The sequence below is a fragment of the Primulina tabacum genome, chromosome 3, assembly GCF_025594145.1.
Source record: "Primulina tabacum isolate GXHZ01 chromosome 3, ASM2559414v2, whole genome shotgun sequence".
NCBI classification, from domain to species: Eukaryota; Viridiplantae; Streptophyta; class Magnoliopsida; order Lamiales; family Gesneriaceae; genus Primulina; species Primulina tabacum.
The window spans coordinates 8,524,173-8,542,454 of record NC_134552.1 but is presented as its reverse complement, the minus strand read 5'-3'; the positions used below and the strand labels follow the sequence as shown (position 1 = coordinate 8,542,454).

The 18,282-nt window shown below is 35.7% G+C and overlaps 3 protein-coding genes and 1 long non-coding RNA gene across 13 annotated transcripts; 1 reads left to right on the top strand and 3 right to left on the bottom strand.

Moving 5' to 3' along the window:
- Window positions 1-710: 710 nt before the first annotated feature.
- LOC142539933 (uncharacterized) lies at window positions 711-5,797 on the bottom strand. 3 transcript variants are annotated; one of them, XR_012818995.1, is made up of 9 exons: window positions 5,611-5,797; window positions 4,873-5,083; window positions 4,490-4,615; window positions 3,612-3,741; window positions 3,461-3,502; window positions 2,766-2,933; window positions 2,646-2,688; window positions 1,448-2,423; window positions 711-1,208 (listed from the first exon to the last, which is right to left on the bottom strand). XR_012818995.1 is itself a non-coding variant. In XM_075645705.1 (8 exons), the coding sequence occupies exons 1-8, from the start codon at window positions 5,679-5,681 to the stop codon at window positions 1,127-1,129; spliced, it is 873 nt and encodes a 290-aa protein (XP_075501820.1). In that variant the 5' UTR covers window positions 5,682-5,794; the 3' UTR covers window positions 718-1,126. The 3 variants fall into 3 exon arrangements, 1 of the variants encoding a protein (XP_075501820.1); XR_012818996.1 differs by having other exon boundaries at window positions 5,575-5,776; XM_075645705.1 differs by lacking the exon at window positions 1,448-2,423 and having other exon boundaries at window positions 718-1,208; window positions 5,611-5,794.
- A 601-nt stretch (window positions 5,798-6,398) lies between these two features.
- LOC142539931 (uncharacterized) lies at window positions 6,399-8,766 on the bottom strand. The gene is made up of 3 exons (XM_075645703.1): window positions 8,539-8,766; window positions 7,134-7,290; window positions 6,399-6,699 (listed from the first exon to the last, which is right to left on the bottom strand). The coding sequence occupies exons 1-3, from the start codon at window positions 8,722-8,724 to the stop codon at window positions 6,566-6,568; spliced, it is 477 nt and encodes a 158-aa protein (XP_075501818.1). The 5' UTR covers window positions 8,725-8,766; the 3' UTR covers window positions 6,399-6,565.
- LOC142539932 (uncharacterized) lies at window positions 7,633-8,532 on the bottom strand. Its single transcript, XR_012818994.1, has 2 exons — window positions 7,933-8,532; window positions 7,633-7,779 (listed from the first exon to the last, which is right to left on the bottom strand). It is a non-coding gene; the product is annotated as an uncharacterized LOC142539932 (long non-coding RNA).
- A 3,942-nt stretch (window positions 8,767-12,708) lies between the features above and the next one.
- LOC142539929 (protein LNK1-like) lies at window positions 12,709-17,978 on the top strand. Of its 8 annotated transcripts, none has more exons than XM_075645697.1 (11): window positions 12,709-12,887; window positions 12,969-13,135; window positions 13,724-13,791; window positions 13,976-14,556; window positions 14,636-14,957; window positions 15,029-15,103; window positions 15,317-15,743; window positions 15,877-15,995; window positions 16,937-17,082; window positions 17,298-17,433; window positions 17,677-17,978. In XM_075645697.1, exons 3-11 carry the CDS (start codon window positions 13,768-13,770, stop codon window positions 17,773-17,775), a joined length of 1,929 nt encoding a protein of 642 aa, XP_075501812.1. In that variant the 5' UTR covers window positions 12,709-12,887; window positions 12,969-13,135; window positions 13,724-13,767; the 3' UTR covers window positions 17,776-17,978. The 8 variants fall into 8 exon arrangements, with proteins under 8 accessions (XP_075501812.1, XP_075501814.1, XP_075501813.1 ...); XM_075645699.1 differs by having other exon boundaries at window positions 12,709-12,926; window positions 13,037-13,135; XM_075645702.1 differs by having other exon boundaries at window positions 12,711-12,887; window positions 13,941-14,556.
- Window positions 17,979-18,282: the final 304 nt, after the last annotated feature.

Sequence of the window (18,282 nt, the reverse complement as noted above, 5' to 3'; positions counted from 1 at the left end):
TTTTTAGGGGTTTATGCTTTCAAAATTTTCATAGAGGTCTTGTGCAATTAGCCATCGTTTAATGATTTAATATTTTAATTAATTCATAAATTTTGTTTTGCACGGGTTATTATATGAATATCTTTCTTTGTGGTCTTGTGTGTTTCGAAAAATGTTATAGGTTTTGCAAATTTACTAATAATATGGATTTATATATATATATATATATATATAGAATGTGTTATTTCATATTTGCACTATATCTAATATAGAATGTGTTAAATAAAAACCTCTATTGAATAATTTTTTTATATATATTTATTCATAATCAAAACTGTGCATGCGTGTGTGTGTGGGTTTATTTCATCTTACCTATATAAGCATTGACTCCCATAATATGATGAATGACCAAGATTTGCCCATGTATATATAGGACCCACTTTTTTTTTTGAAATTGTATGTGTGACAAGATCTTATCCGTTGAAATGAAGTGAAAATAGTGCCCACATAGGTAGGATCTCATTAACCGCGTGTGTGAACCATTAGAATGAAATATTTGAAATATATATGTATATATATAAAATAAAAGTACTGAAATTGAAGAAAAAAATACTTATTTAACATAAGATATTTCAAATATTTCATTCTAATTTAAATAAAAGTACTGAAATTGAAGGAAAAAATACTTATTTAACATAAGATATTTCAAATATTTCATTCTAATTTAAACCAATTAGATATAGTAAATCTAAATGTGAAACACAACTGTATACTATTTCTAGACTTCAATGGGCCGTTCCGGCATGGGCCATACCATTTGTAAGTGGGTAAACCAAAAACGGGCCGAACTGTTTGATTTAATTTTTTGATAGATAAATTTTAGGTCATATTGAGCTATGATACTGCGTTATCTTGGGAGTGTTGTGTATATTTAACTAACATAAGATAACAGTGTGGAGATAAGGAACGTGGCACCCCAAACAGTACTCAAACCGGTATATAGAACACAAAATCTTCTTAAAATATGTGACATGTAGGTGCACATTACAAGGCTGGTCACTTGAAGCCTCTGCCATCATAGCACAGCAAAAAGCTAGCACACGAAGCAGTGGCAATATAGAAGCCAAAAAAAAGGAGATATTGTCCCTCACCATTTCCCCGATACAGCACTGCAATAATACCCTGAAGATGGATCATAATAATGACCCAAACTGCTGCTGTAATAATATCTGCATGTAAGAGATACCGTGATAACAAAGCTAAAGGCACAAAAGATCTCCATATTAGAACACAATTTCAAGCCACTAATTATGAAGTTAGAATAGGAAATCTTAATGACTCCCAGGATTAAAAGTATGGGTATGGTATGCAACGTGATACATCATGTGGGCAGTTGGCAAATGGAATGTGCAAATATTTTCCAGTTTCTTCACAAGCCAACACCACTTGAGTAGACAGACTAACATACCTATTGAAACGCCCCAGATTCGACGACTGTCCTCACTGTACCAAGACGAGTCTTTCCAGCGTGCTTATGTCCTCACTTACACGCACCCTGGAAACTTCCCAGGAAGTCACCCATCCCAAAATTGCCCCAAGTCAAGCACGCTTAACTTTGGAGTTCTTATGTGATTAGCTACCGAAAAGAAGATGCACCTTCGTGTTATGAGTAGTACAAATCAAATCTTTTAAGCCCTATTCAACTGTACCGTCCATTTACATTGAACAGTCTCAGAATCCCTCTCATTCCGGTGTGAGATCGGTTCATTCATGTTCCCTCCACCTAGAAGCCTGCCAGGAGCCGCTCATTGTCCGTGCAATCTCATGGCCCCGGCGATCACCCCCGCCCTCTTCGGCCCCGGGACTCACATGCCCACCAGATTCCGCTTGATTCGTCCCCGAACCACACCGTACTCTGAGAGGTCGGCTCTGATACCAACTGAAACGCCCCAGATTCGACGACTGTCCTCACTGTACCAAGACGAGTCTTTCCAGCGTGCTTATGTACTCACTCACACGCACCCTAGGAAACTTCTCAGGAGGTCACCCATCCCAAAATTGCCCCAAGTCAAGCACGCTTAACTTTGGAGTTCTTATGTGATGAGCTACCGAAAAGAAGATGCACCTTCGTGTTATGAGTAGTACAAATCAAATCTTTTAAGCCATCTTCAACTGTACAGTCCATTTACATTGAACAGTCTCGGAATCTCTCTCATTCCGGTGTGGGATCGGTTCATTCATGTTCCCTCCACCTAGAAGCCTGCCAGGAGCCGCTCATTGTCCGTGCAACCTCATGGCACCGGCGATCACCCCCGCCCTCTCCGGCCCCGGGACTCACATCTATACATAATAAAATGACGTGGAAGCCAATTTGATCCTTTTTCTTCGACTTGGGACCCCATGAAAATATATAAATTGATTGCGGGAAAAATATTTGATAAAACCTGCAATGTTTGCCAACTAACATATAAGCAATAATAAGCGCCAACATTAATTGATTAAAGCATTCCTTTCAAATAAAGCCCCGACTTAAGCTTGCACAAGGAAACAGCTATGTTTTAACAACTTGACAAGCAACTAAAATTTTCCAATTTTTAAAGATGCAATATCATGCAGGTAGCAGAAAATCAACAAACGACTAATGTGCCCGGATGAATGGTACATACCCAGAAGACTCATCATATATATAATCATTTTGTAGGGCTCCACCTGCAATCCAGACTAGCAATGAGCAACAAAATACATCTCGGTTTCTCAGCTATGTGCTTCAAGAAATGAATCCATACTCTCAAACGACCGAACAGAAACTGATGCACTTCCTGCAGAGGCTGAATTTTCAGCAACAGCAGTTCCATCATCATTCGCAAACATGTCAAAAAGGTCATCAAATTTCCCCCGGACCAGGTCTCCTGAAACTCCATTCTTCCTTGCCGCAGCTAATTTCTCATAGCCCTCTGGAAATAGATAGCAGGATATAATAGAGGTCAATGCTATATCTAGCTGACGAATAGACAAATTTCATTGGAAAAAAGCTGAAGTCACTATGAATGCCAATAACACTTGAAAAGTAAACAATTAATAAAAAATTATTTAGTAAACAATTAATAAAAAATTTATTTTAGTAAAAAAAGCCTTCTTAATTACCGGTATGTCAGCCCTAGCTATGGGACTGCCATGTATCTAACTACCAACTGCCATTATAGACTTCAGTTTTTTATCTTCTAAAGGGGAATACACAGATTTTCTTTTAATATATTTTCTTGGGAAGGGATCGGTGGGGTTCAAAACTCGTGCATAAAAAAATTAAGATAAAACAGCTCTTCTTAAAATTAAAGAAATATAACAACCCGAAATACCACAGCAATCATAACTGGAAACCAACCAAATCTATGAAAAAAGATAACATACATCTAAATCCTAATTTGGAGGAGAATTCTTTCAAGGAAATTTGCATTAAAATGAGTTGATCAACAATATATACCTGCTTCCCGCTGGAAACTTTCTTGCTTTTCCTCATACACATCTGCGCAAACAAAAGGGCCAGCAATCACACATAAATATGAATAACAACAGAATCTTCATCTGCATATTTCTTACGATATTCTATTAGAAAATTTAAAGACAAAATTAACTGTAATCTCCATTATCCATCAATTTAGCAGCATCTTCAGCAAGCTGATCAAACAGTTGTTTAGTTTCTGCAGACATTTTCAGCTTCTTATCAGTTGAGGTCCCCTTTAATCTCCTCAAGCCTCGCAGAACCTATCAAGAGTATGGCTGACATTGAGACTAAGAAATAATAACTTTAAACACAATTAAACTCAAACACGACATTATGAATCATAACTAAATTCCAAATCTCTCATTCTAAGAAACAATATAGCAAAAAATATATAAAAAACAAGCATCTCCAATGTCATGCAATCTGTACCACTTATATTCGACAACTTCCTTGTAGATCTACCTATGACATTCAGGAGATGAGTCCAATCCCCAGCCCCAACTCCACCCCACCCCAAACAAACAAAAAAATAGAAAGAAAGGGACTATTTTAAGTATTATAATACAAAAGAAAAAAGTACGAAGTGAAAAGTAGAAAAAAGAGATTCACTACAAAGCAGAGATAAATCATCATCATGGAAAACTTCGTCTGGTGGTCTACAAAATTATCTAGAAAGGAACGACACTTGTAAACTTGTGTTCAAATTATGTCTCATGATCTGCTACTTGTCAATAGCAATAAAATTATGGAATGTAAAAGATCAACGTTTCTCCAGCCTCAAGAACATCAACAATTCTCCTATTTATTGCTGCGAGCTCATCTGTTGTAAGGTCATGAGGTTTATTATCATTACTTTCTGGAGTAGAAGCCTTTCCAGTATATTTTTTATAAATATCAACGTTATCAAGCCATGCATCCTGCGAATATTTGCACAAGAACCATGAGCAACAAGATGATCGAATATGATAGATTACTGCTTTGGTTTCAATTTTTTATTAAGGACATTACCTTGATCTCATTCTGATCTATGTATTCAACATAATTTCCGATTTCATCGAAGTATCCATCTTCTCTCTCTTTATCCAGATTGAAAGGCTCTATTGAGATTCCTCCATCAACAAATGTTTCATTGCCCTGCCAAAAATGACTTCCTGTCATTCACACAATTTCAGAAGAAAATGACAATTATGATAACCAAAAGTAATCTAGAAGATCTTGTATGGGACCGGTATATATCATCAGGTGAAAAAGTCAGGAGGTAAATGCATGATAAAAATAGCTAATAGCATTTAACAACTGAAAGAGAGTACACAAAGTCAGCAACTACAAGAAGTAAAAAGCCAATTGCAATACTTCAGTATAACATTAAAAGAAAAAATAGAAAACCATACCTTGTATTGGACTTCAGCTTTTCTTATGTCAGGGACCAGACCATTGCTTTCATCGTTAAGAAGTTCAGCATTGATTTTAGTTCGCCGCATTGCACGATTTCTGGCAGCAAGACGGGCCTCTTTTCCACTAGAAACATCGTCATCTACCGAATCTATCACATAATCCCCCTGCTTAATCTTCTCATCTTTTGGAAACCTCACTTTTTTCTCCCTGAATAATTAAACACCAACAAGAAAACACACCAAATTTACCAGGAAAAAAAAACTGAGAAAAAATGGTTGAAAATCAAAATAAAGATTCAGTGAACATTACACTAGTAAATAAACAATCAAATAGCTACTATCAAGCGTCCCAGTCAATGAATTTCTCGTTTCGGAGCAGGACCAACAACACTCAGGTTATCATACTTAAAATCATTTGTCAATTATCCATCCATGCAAAGAAGAGGTTCTCGCAGTGGGCCCAGCAAAAGCCACCCCGAAACGGAAAAATATTTCAAGTTTCACACAACATAAGCTGAAACACCTCACTTTACCCTCGAGTAGATTTTGCCAAACCTAATAAACAAAGAACCCTGACGCCAAATCAGGGAAATTATTGTTGAGAATTCTTTTGAAAGCTATAAGAAAGAGAACATTTCTACTCCCCCACTCGAACCGCGACCATTCAATTATGAATCTAAAAACACAGGCTTGACGCACATATTTACACCGCATAAAATGGAGGGAGTTCATTACGGGGGTTTCTCGTATTCATCGTCTTCCACAAACGAACGCTTCAGGCTGCCGCGAGACGAGCCCTCCGCCATTTTTCTTCCTGGTTTCGTGAGAGAGTGGGATTTCAATGCTTGCTTTTTACGAAGAATCTATCGAGTGTGGATACTTCCACTCACACATACATATACGTGTGCGTATGTGTGTGATGACGCATATCCGAGTAATCGGAATTTCAAGCCATATCTATAAAATTTTAATTCACCAAGTAGCAAACTATAAATTTACTAATATATCATGCATGTTGATTAATTTATAGATATAATTTAATTTTAGATATATTTATATTTTAATATCAAATATTTTTAACTGTTTTATAAAATTAAATAACAACTAAATGAGATCTATTGAAGATGTTCTTAAAAAATCAATAAAATACTATCAAACTCAAATGTACATTAAAAGATAAAAATTGCAGTTTAAAAAAGATACTATCAAAATATGTTTGAATCTTTAATCTCATTATAATTTCAATAAAACAGTGTATGATTTATAAGCCCACTGATAAATCTAGTCTTATAAGGTATATGGTCAGCTTCTCTACTGTTATTGGTTTTTAATAATAAAAAAATGGAGAAGATATTTTTGGTAAAAAAAAAAAATCGTTTCTATGACTTGTGATCGATGTCATTATTTCGAAAAATTGTATTCAAGAATATACTTGTTGTTTATTCTAATAATTTACTGAGTCAGCCATATTACATTTTATATTTAAAACAATGTCTGAACATATGGATGGATATGTGTGAATGTGAACTTTAAAAGATTGACACTACACACTTGGATTCTGGAATAAACCCCCTGGGGAGCACATGTTTATCCTGGGTTAGCATCGAATGAACCGTTTCTTTGATGAATCCTTTCATTAAACTCCCATATGCGTACGTACACAAATTTCTTTTTACGTGACTAGGCAGGCTCAGCTGTTCCTTGGATGTGATTCCCTGCCTCCAAGAGTTCGGATTTTGGCCTCTAGAAGTTTGATCTCTTTATCTCTCTTTAATATCTCTTCTTGCTTCACGCGCAGCTCTTCCATGTGCAGTTCGAATACCTCTGCAACAGAACAGAACCAAATAATGCAGAAAGCAGTGAAGGCAAATACGAAGATTGACACAGATTTTTTCTGATCTCTAGGGTAGCATTGCATCATTTCTCAGGCAATGCCTAAAGGAAAATAGGAAAATAAGACGATCTAAGTTTGCATAACAGAAAACAAAAAGAATCTGTGTCGTTTACATGTCCAATTTACAACAGCCCAAATAGCGCCTTTTTCTAATTATCCTTGATGCTATTTTAGACCAAAAATAATACACCTGATGACGTTGAAATCATTATCTTTATCTTGCATAAAATCCTCGAACAGAATTCAATTTTTCTCTGCCGACCAAAAATCTATCGAGTAGACCGTTGACACAGAATATCAACAATAAAGAATTGCATAAAAGGATTCTCTCTGTAGTCATAATGAAGGAGATAAAGAAGCATACTTGTAGTGTTTTCAAGTTCTTTTGTAATATCTTGTTCACGTATTTCGGTAGCTTTTTGTGCTGCCTCAGCATGACGCTTTTCCATACGTGCCCGAGCAGCAGCTGAAATGGAAGCATCAAGTTCCCTTTCTAAGGTCTCTACTCTTTGCTCGAGAACCTACAGTAACTCGAAAATCTGCATCAAGCAATCGTTCAACAGTCCTCCAATGGGTCAATATACATCATTTTGATATACAACTATTAGTTGCAAATTTCAGTGTGAATCAGCCCTTTCATTTTAAAAAATGTCCAGTCAATTGAGAACAAGAATCTTCTCAGACAAACTGACAACAATCCCATGCACATGTACAAATAGGAAATTCATTACATGACAATAGAAGAGGTTTTAAGTGCATGGTTTTGTTATGTCCGTCATTTATTGTAACAGAATTTTATAAACATCTATTTGATATAACCATGCACCACATCGGATCATGGAACAAGTGTTAAAGGCTTAGTGGATTTATAAGAAACTCGGGTTAGGCATTTTCATAGGAAAAAAACAAATGCATAGCAGTTGCTTGCAAAACCCATCAAGGAGAATCTCACACGCGTTAATCCATGGTTAATATATGATACTATGCCCACAAAAAAACAAAAGGTGCATCTATCAAACAAAAGTGTGCTCACAAGCTTGTCCCTCTCTAGACCCAAACATCAACCACATTCTAGATATAGAAGCATTCGTCAAAGGGTCTACCTTATTTGAAATATAACATGATTATAATATGGTTACCAGCAGCATGCACTAGCTGGAAACTAACATCATTGTTTAAGCTTGTATTTACTATGTTAGATGAACAAATCCGGTAGACCTCGTTAAAAAAATATAAATTATAGTAAGCTGAAAAATAACGTGACAAGTGCGGCAGTGCTTCCAATTGGAAACTCTAAGGTAATGGCTATCTACGGTGTCCCCAGATGAAACACAAAAGGGAATAATCCCAGATTTAATAAACATCTGTGAAGCCATAGAAAGCATCTTCATGGAGAGCATTGGCGGACACCCCTCAAATGACAAAAATATAAAATGAATTATTTGTGATTATTTTCTGAAAGTATAGGTTATGCCATCTCAAATCTCCGAACTCTACTCCATTAAATCCTCGGATACCGCTCCACCCACGAATGTTATCTCGAAAATTCCAAAACGAAGTACCAAACCCCAACAATTCAGTAAGCGTCAAGTAACTTGAAACCAACATACACATAAACCCCAATTACAGGAGCAATCGGCCATCAACACAATTCAATAAAACCTCGTAAAACAAAATAAAACCAAAATCGATTGAAACACGAAAGCAAAGTTCAATTGAGCTGAAATACTGTAAGATCAATCAAAACAATTAATAAGCAGTAACGCGACCTTGATATTTCGAGCTTGTTCGGAGGAGAGGGAGGCTTTGGCGAAGGTTTCATCGTCACCATAAACAGATTTCTTCATGAGTAGCTTCTGCAGAGAGTCGAGATTTGATGACATCTCCGCGAGATTGCTTATCGCAGTCGTCCATCTTTCGCCTCCTTTCCCCTTATCCTTCTCTCTCCCCTCCATTGCCGTTTTTCCTCCTGAGTTTTTGTTTCGTTCGTGTCATTTTATTTTATATAAATCCTCAACTATTTTATTATTATTATTATTATTATTATTATTATTATAATAAATGTAAGTGTGTTTTGATTATGTCTCTTGTGAGACGATCTCACGAATCTTTATCTGTGACACAGGTCAATCCTATCGAAATTCACAATAAAAAGTAATAATCTTAACATAAAAAGTAATATTTTTCATGAATAACCTAAATAAGATATTCGTCTGACAAAATACGATCCGTGAGACCGTCTCACACATGTTTTTGTCGTATATTTTTACCTGTTTTTCATTTTAATTAATTTTTATTAGAGATGGATATTACATTGGTCACAAATATCATTGTACGACACAACCACGGACCATAGTGATCCATAACAAAGTGTATTATATTCATCATAATGTAAATTTATTAGAATCATATCCCTAAAAAATTTACTAAACAAAAATTATTTTATCATAGCATATTAAAAATCTTAATCATGGTTTTGAAATCAATAAATTACTATTCATTCAGTAATCTCGGCTTACAAACCAAATCATGTCTCAGTCGGCTAACTTTCATTTTTTCGGTTTTAATCATTTTTCAACGAAGTTCTGACATAAAATCTAATACGTCGATAAATTCTAACGCCGCATCAACTATTTTTGTTGACACGTCACATTTTTTAGAGCTACGCTGGCATTCCGAAGATAGTTGTGACAAAAGTACAAATTAATTAACTAATAACCGTAACAAAAATAAAAAACAAAAAACAAATTATGAGACTCAAAAAATGATTTTCCTCATATATCTATTCCAAAAGCTAGGGGACTACATGGGGTAAAAATAGAAATGTTATTATAAGACTCAAAATATGATTTTCCTCGTATATGCATATCTAATATTATGTAATTTAGATAATAATTGTGACTGATTATAAATACAGCCAAAATGTGTATCAATTGAAATCCGTCATTCAAATTATTCTCAAAATCGAATTCATCAATTCAACTATAACCTAGTTTTTAAATCCCTTTCAAATACATCCCCCCTGTAATAAATTCCCAATACCATTTTATGGTGGTTTTCTATTAATATAGTCTGTACTAAAAAAAAAAGTAATATAGTTTTCGCTATTTTAAAAATATAGTAATAGCAACATGACCTTTTGATAAACATTGTTGCAAATTTATTCCTAAAAAATATGCTTCACAAAATCCTAAACCATAAAACATTAATTTAATATTTTGTTTTAATAAATTAATATTTTAAAATTGTAACGTCACGAAAATTTGAAGGTCCACGTAAACTACATACATGCAAGTTATTAAATTTATTTTGCATTTTATTAAATTTTTTAGTGCATTAAATGCATGTTTATTTCATGAATTTGTGTTTTAATTCATGGTTTTTTTAAAAGTTTCATGCATTAGGTTTTTAAGTTGCATTTCGCGCTCGAACGATGAACGGAGACCGGGGATATTCAGGAAAAATAATTTTATTGAATAATTATTTTTAATTATTTAATATGAGATGTTTTGAAGTATGATTTTTGAAAAATGGGCCTTGGTTGGGTATTTTCACCCGCCATGTTATTTTTTTAGCTGGCACGCAAATTTTAACGATTCGGATGACTTTTTGATAGTTCGGACAATATTTTCAAAAACGTACCTAAACGAAATATTTTTTGAGAGTGTTATCGGGCATGATGGTTTATTTTAGTGCTTAATGGCCCCAAAACCCTTTTAACCCTTTAATTTTTAATTAATGGTCCATTAGTGTATTATTTTATGGCTTAAACTTAATTAACAAAACCCTAAAACTATTTTATATTGAGTTGGCTGCCCCCTTCAGTTTTCCAGCAGTAATTCTCACGTTAGCAGCAGCCTCCTTCAAGCTCCTCTCTAATTATTCAAAGGTTTTCAAGAAAACTTCCCCCCGTATCTCTGGTGCACGTCCTACGCGACTATTTTAAAGTTTTCGAGCGTATAAACGTTAAGGCACGCCTTGTATCTCTTTTTCTCATTATTTACACCATTTATACGCTTATGTATATGTAGTTGCATGATAAATTTTTGGTTCTATCATGTAGCATATTTTTCGCAAAGTTTTGACATGAATTATGCAATGTTTCATATATAACTCACGTTTTTCTTGGCTTTGATGTAAGGGGCTGCCATGGTTGCATTTTTAAGGGTTGTATATGTTGGAAGTCATGATTTCAAGGGCCTGGAGTCAGGTTGTGGTTGGTTGGGATGGGGGCCGTGCGGTTTTGTGTTGTGATGGCTAGGGTTTCCTTGGAAAGCCGAGCCTTGTGCATGCTTGGTGTTGTTGGCGTGGTTGGGGTAGTCCATTGAGGGTCCTAAGTGGTCGGTCTTAGTCCTAAGGTGTCGGGTTGAGGGCTGGACACGTCTATTTTTAGGCTAGGATCGATAAAATGCAGGTTGATGCAACTAGGGTTACGACTTGTGCGCACTGGAAATTTCCAGCAACTTCCAGGCATGGTTCGTAGATCCTAAGGGGTCGGAAACGAGTGGTTTAGGGGTTGGTCGAGTAGTTTCAAGTCATAGTTTAAGTTGAGAAATGTTTGGTTGAGTTTCAGGTTGATTCAGGTTAAAACCAGGACCTCTGTCCAAGTTTTACAACGAAACATATAAGTTTTGATATGGGCTCGAGTTTACGTCTATGAAATGCTCATAAATATGTTTTAAAGAGTTTGGTAAGGTTTGGGTGGAAATTTTGAGGTCGAAGGGTAAAACGGTCATTTTGGGTTCCAGGGGCAAAATGACCATCTTACATCCGAGTCGAGATTTTTGTCCTGTCAGCGTCCTAAGCACAAATTTGTCATGTTTTAAATGTTTTTGTATCACGAGCATGTATGAATTATGAAAAATACGTTGCATAATTGGTTTTAAAGAAAAATTACGTATATGCATGATTTTTATAACTGACGAAAATAATGATACTTTTTAAGGATGAGAGATGATTGTGACTGAAGATATATGTATACGATGATGATGAGGCCTAAGAACAGTTGATGAGTAATACTGTCGCTGATATCCGACAATCATCGGGTACCACTGTTATACGTAGATGGATCCATTAAATATAGCTGATACGAAAGTTACAACCAATGAACTGAATTCAATGAAAGAAAATGTATACATATATGATGATATGATGAGACATGTTTCGACATGTTATGCTATTATACGACATGTTTACGTTTATGCTCATGAAATGTATGTTGATTACAATATTTTTCACTGTTGCATGTTATGTATATGTACTTGCTATTAACGTCATATGTGTGTTGAGTCTTTAGACTCACTAGGTGAATGATGAAGGTGATCATTTTGATCAAGATACTGGAGGTGATGATGACTGAACGGATGGAGCTGGTGGCACACGTTAACCCGATAACCTTGTATTCTTTCGCAAGAATATGATTTTACAGGGATACGTTTAAACAGTTTTTTTTTAAGTGGTTGATGTTTTTATTTTGTTGAGGGTTTTGACAGATTTTAATACGCTTGACGTTTTATGTTTTTAAACGGTAATTCTTTAGGTTGGTTGCTCGTTTCATAATTTTAACTGCAGTTATTTTATTCAGCAATGAGTTGATTTTACAAAATGTATGTTTCGAATTTTTTGTATTTATGCAAGCATGATTTCGGTCATTGCATTAAAAACTTGTTCAATATAATTTTAAAATGGACAGACATCACACAAATATTTTATGCTAAATTCTATAGATGAAATTCAATTTTTTAATAGTGTTAATTTTTTTTTCCAAATTATAATTTTCTTTAAAATGTGGGCAATAGCAGCCTGATTGGAATTTTACCCTTCCACACCCGACATCCTAAACCAGATAACACGTGGACCAATCACATTCCACTAATAGATCGTCCCCCGACCCCCTGCTCTTCTCCACCACGAAATCAGCACTACTGTACCGACACTTGCCACGTGTCGGAACTTCCGTGACTCAAAATTCATTTATTCATTTTCCATAAAAATGTTCCCCAAAAGATCTTTGCACCTGAATTCTGTGCTTTGCGAAGAATCGGATTTGGAGTTTGTACTGGTGATTACTCTAGTTAAGTTTCGTTTTCGGAGAATTTTTCGATTTGGCGATTTCCAGGTGGGTTTCGGGCGACCTTTTGTTCGTGAGTGGTTGAAGGTAAAAGTTTTAGCTGTTTTTTGTGGTTTGTTGATTTGACAGGATTTCTTTGCTGTTTGGGGCTTTGGATGGTTTGAACTATCTTTTAGAATCTCCTGAATTTTTCCTAGGAAGAATCGAATATTGGGTTTCTCGCTGATGATATTTGTTTAGTCAAGTTTCCAGTTCTGGTGGATTTTTCGATTTTGCTGAGTTCTCTTGATTTCTCGGTGAGATTTCCGGATATTTAATTATTTTTTCGGCGGATCTCAGTTATAGATACCATTTTTAACTATTATTGATTTATTGCTGTAACTAGATTTTTAATCGTCTCGAACCTCCGGTAATAAGATCGATTCCATCTCCGAGTAAATTTTGTTTGATCGTTGAGAAATAAAAAATTGGGGATATTTAAGCCTTATCGAGTTCTTTATACTTTTTATCGACTGATTCAAAATTCTGCTGTATTTCTAGCAACAAATTTTTCACCAATTCTTATCTTTCACTACTGCATAAAGCTAAAGTTGGCAAAGCCTTTTACTGATAGTTGAGTCTGACCTATATATTTTACCAATGATACGTGACAGAGAATTTATCTTGTTCTTTTTCTTGAACGAAAAAACTTCTCCGGGGACAAGCCTCGGAAGAATGAATTAATTCGGTCTTATAACGATATTGTATTTTTATCAGCAAGTTTAATCCTATTCTAATTGGATGATATGGAAATTAATACAGCAGTAAAGTTGACCTTAATGATTAGCTTCACAATTGTTCTGACTTATAGTTCAATTGTTTCTTCGATGGACTACAAAATGGAGGTGAAGGAAGGATTTAGTTTTGGTGCAGGCTAATACTTCAAGGAATGTCAGACTTGTGCATGTACGAGGTAGGTTTCCTCCTGGCCACGGTAGAGGAATGTCAGACTCGTCTATTACTTTATAGAGAGGAACAAATAAATTAAACATTATAATTGTGTATATTGCATCTTCCAAGTATATTTATTTCTTACTCATTTTAATGAAGTATCCCTCACAGTTATTACAGCTAAAATTCTGTCACTGCATCTACAGTTAGAAGATATAGATTGGGATGAGTTTTGCCAGAGTGAAGATCATATAGTACCCCACCCTGGTTCTAATAGGGTTGACGATCCTTCTGTTTTGGCTGAAAGCTGCCGAAAACCTCGGTTCAAAGGAAATTCTACATCTAATTGTGCTGGAGATCAATCTGCTCTTAGATGTGCTGGTCAGGGAAAAGAACAAGGGAAATTTTCAACTCTGAGTGATCCAAGAAACATGATCTTGGAGCAAGATTCATGGTCTCCCGCACCCAAGAGTGGATTTCCTACTCCATCTGACAGCAATTCAGTAAAAGAAGTATCAAGCTTAGTTTCTGAGAATTCTAGTTTATCTGGCTTCAAAAATAATAACTCAGATTCCAATGGTAGTGAGATCTGTGAGAATGATATCATTCTCAGTGATAAGATCACTGTAGTTGATAAAAATTCGTTTAGTTATCCACTTGACGACATAACTCAAACAAGCGAAGATATTGATTTCTTCGAGAATGCCGAGGAAAAAGATCCCAGTGATTTCTTATATTATGGTTGGCCAGAAATAGGGAACTTCGAGGATGTTGACACTATGTTTAGGTGAGTTCTGAATTATCTTTTTTTAAGTTGGGCGTAGTGTCATAACTATCATTCTGAACAAAACCGCGGTGTCTTTCAGAAGTTGTGATTCCACATTTGGAGTTGTGTCCAGTAAAGAAGATGAGTTGCGTTGGTTATCATTGGCAGATGATATTGGAATGCCTGGAGATATGCTAAAGTCAGATTTTAAGTTTCCAAGTCTCGAGTCAAATGCAGTTGAAGACATTTCAAAAAATAGTTATTCCTTGAAGAGGTACTCTCGTGACGATTCTGCCATGGCTAGCTCATCGGTAAGGTTCAAAGAGAGTTCAATGCCCACAGAGAAATCCGATTCTTACATGTCTTCTGCGAATGGATCTGCAATAACTGATAGCAAAGATAGGCTCATCAGTGAAGAACGGGTAAGCACACATATATATTAAATTACTATTCTTTTCTTGAATCAATATACACCACTTAGAAATTTTTACAGGGAATGGGAATCAAGGGTAAAATTCAGGCAAAAAATTCAGCCGGCAGCCATGCCAAAACTGGAATTGGTGGAACGGTAAGTGAGATAGATTATGGTTTTAATCTCTACTGTGAAATCTTCCCTTGAATGATGAAAGAGCTATTTAATAAAAATCATGTAAGTTGGGCCTCTGTATAGCTTTGCGTTCTATTTAAACTTGTCTAAGTTGGAAGAAGGTCAATGGCTAGTCAGAGTTTGCCACACATGATGATAAATAAGTACATCATTTGTATTTTATATGTTCTACAGATTAAGGAGCACAAGAAACAGTCAAAGCTCCCGCTCCCCATCCAGTTGGAGGGAAAAAGAAAAAAACATTATTTTGGAACTTGTAGTTTCAATTACATTAGTGACCGGTCAAATCCTGGGGCTATTACTTATCCACTTTTCCCTTCTGTTTATAATCAACAGCAAGACCAAACTGTGGGTCCACATTTCTGTAATTATTTGCAGAACACTGATTTTGTTCATTCAGACAGCAGCCATTTGCCCGATCAAATTTCTGATCAGCCAACACCATTCTTTATCAAATCCGAAATGGACTTGACATATCCTTCGCCAAGGGAATCAGCCCATGCTTCCAATCAGTTGCAAACATTGGAGGGTTTTCATCCTTTATTTCACGTGTCTGCCACTGAAGGGGGTGAAACTAAAGAAAAACTACATAATCTTCAAGGTAGTCGATCTTTCATCAAGACTTTTAAAATTGCATGTCCAAATTTTCAGGTCTTGCCGATTCTGACTCGATAGAATTGTTTACCTTTATTGAGTCAAGTTTGAGAATTATAGTCATGTTGAGGAGTCAGCAGTAATTCCTGCAGGATTGGATTCATCAAATGTGCATGAAAGCTCGATTAGGAGTTTCGGTTCGGATGATATTTCACTTGAAGCTGCTATTTTGCGCCAACTTCAGCTTGTAATGGAACAGGTATTAACTCACCTTTTGATTTTGGGCTTGATGACTTATAAGGAACGTGCCACTCTTATTCCAGTTTTTTTATTGAGTGAAAAATTATTTCATCTACAAAGATGTGCATTACATTTTTAAGTCATATTCCTTTAAGTGAAACTTGTCTTTGAGTCCATATATTCTTTATTTCCTTCTAACCTTTCATTTAGCTCCATAGATTTTGATCATATAATACTCGACTCAATTAATTTTCTTGTGGGGAGGGCCTGCATGGCATTTACCGTTAAGATGCCTACCGATATTCGGCAGATATAATTGCACAACTGATTATGAGCTGCATTGGATTCTAGTCATTTATGTGTCCTTACATCCTTAATTTTCATGAAGGCGCAGTTTAAAATAGCTTGAGCAGTTCTCGTCTTATAAACACAGGACTGGGTTTTACATTCAAGCTCATTTTCTCATACTTCCTTGGCTCTACAACCAGAAAGTATACTTTTTATTGCCTCGCCATATACATCTCTCTTATGCATCCCCCAGTAGCTCAGGAGTCTTTGGAGAAATAGCCTGTGCTAACGCATTTATTCCGGCATAGACATATTTGTATCATTTGCTAGTAATATTGAAGTAAGTATGAGTGATTTTGAGAGGAATGAATAGAAAGGGATTTTTATGGGGCTCTCTGCAAATGCACCAGAACATTTTTTTTTGAACATGGCTACTTGGTTAAGTAAAATCCACCCCGTTCATACATCTACTCCCTCATTGTATTGGATTATGCTACAATACTCTGGCAGAATAGAAATAGAAATGTCATTTTGTGTATTAATGTGTCATTGTAACTTATGATGCAAAAGTTCAAGTATGCTTATACAAACCAACAAGAGTATAATACTGCTTTGTTCTTTTTCCCATCTAAACTATCTTGAAGTTATATGCGGTTGACATTCTTGATTTAGTTGGATTTGAGAACCAAGTTATGCATAAGGGATAGTTTGTATCGTTTGGCTCGGAGTGCTGAACAAAGGCATGACCACACAAACCAGAATGGTGGCTGTGGAGGTGGAAGAGATGCCAGCGGAACATCCATAGCTGATGGAATCAAGTATGTTATCTATCCTGGATTTCAGACCTGTCTTTTTTAGCTAAACATCAATTGGAAGTGATATTATGCTAAATATTATTCCAACTAAGTGAATACCGTTTATTAAGTTTCAAGGAATCAGGAAACATAATCTCTGGACAAGCTGCAAACTTTGATGCAGTTTGCCAACTGTTAAACATCCAACTATTAATTTTCTATTTCGACTTCCTGTTTAGGTGTGCCGGATTTATGGACATGGAAACTGATACAAACCCCTTAGACCGCTCAATAGCACACTTGCTCTTTCACAGACCTTCAGACACATCTGCAGTGCCTGCCGTTGATTCTTCGCCTTTCAAGTTACCAAGAATGGTAAGCGTTTGATGCACTGGAAGTGACGGATCCATTGTGGGGATAATAGGGACAGTCATCTCCCTTTCAAATGACAAAAGTTACAATATTTCATAATATTTTTTATTAAATGCAAGTTTTGATTCATTGAGTCCCCCCTCTTACTTAAATCCTAGTCTGCCACTATGCTTTGGATCTTACCTTGCATCTAACTAAATCAGCAATCATTTATCACATTATCTCGACTTATCATGTCCCGACCAGGTTCATGGGTCCATCACTAGTCAACCTGCAATGGTCGATAACTTGGTCGTTCAGGAAGAAACATCAGCTAAAACAAAAAACCAAGGCATTGAATGTTGAAGTCCCTCCGAAAGTGTTGTGTTCTCCGGAGCTCGATATGCCGCATTGTCTCATATCGCTGATGTTGTGTAAATTTTGTTTATGGTTATCAGTCTAACCTGGTGCGCATCCTTGTATCGGTTTGCATGATAAGCTGTGTAAATCACAAAAGCTTTGATTATTCCTGATAATTGGTACCTGAGTTATTGCATTTGTTGGTGATTTCTTGAATTATTTTTTATAAACATTTGAATCATTCAAATTTTCACCCTTTCTCAAAATTGATAGCTTACGTATTACACCTAAACTATATTTTAAATTTTAAAATACTTCGTAGTTTATTTAAATATTAATTTTCATTAAGTAATTTACAAGATTTGAATGTTGCTGTATTAAATTAATTCTTAAAAGATAATTAACTCATATTTTGTGAGAACACAATACGCCTATTGTGTATATGTGGGTACAAGAAACTAGTCCCACACTGTTCGCGCAATGGAAATTTGAATGCATCGTACGACAAAGTAA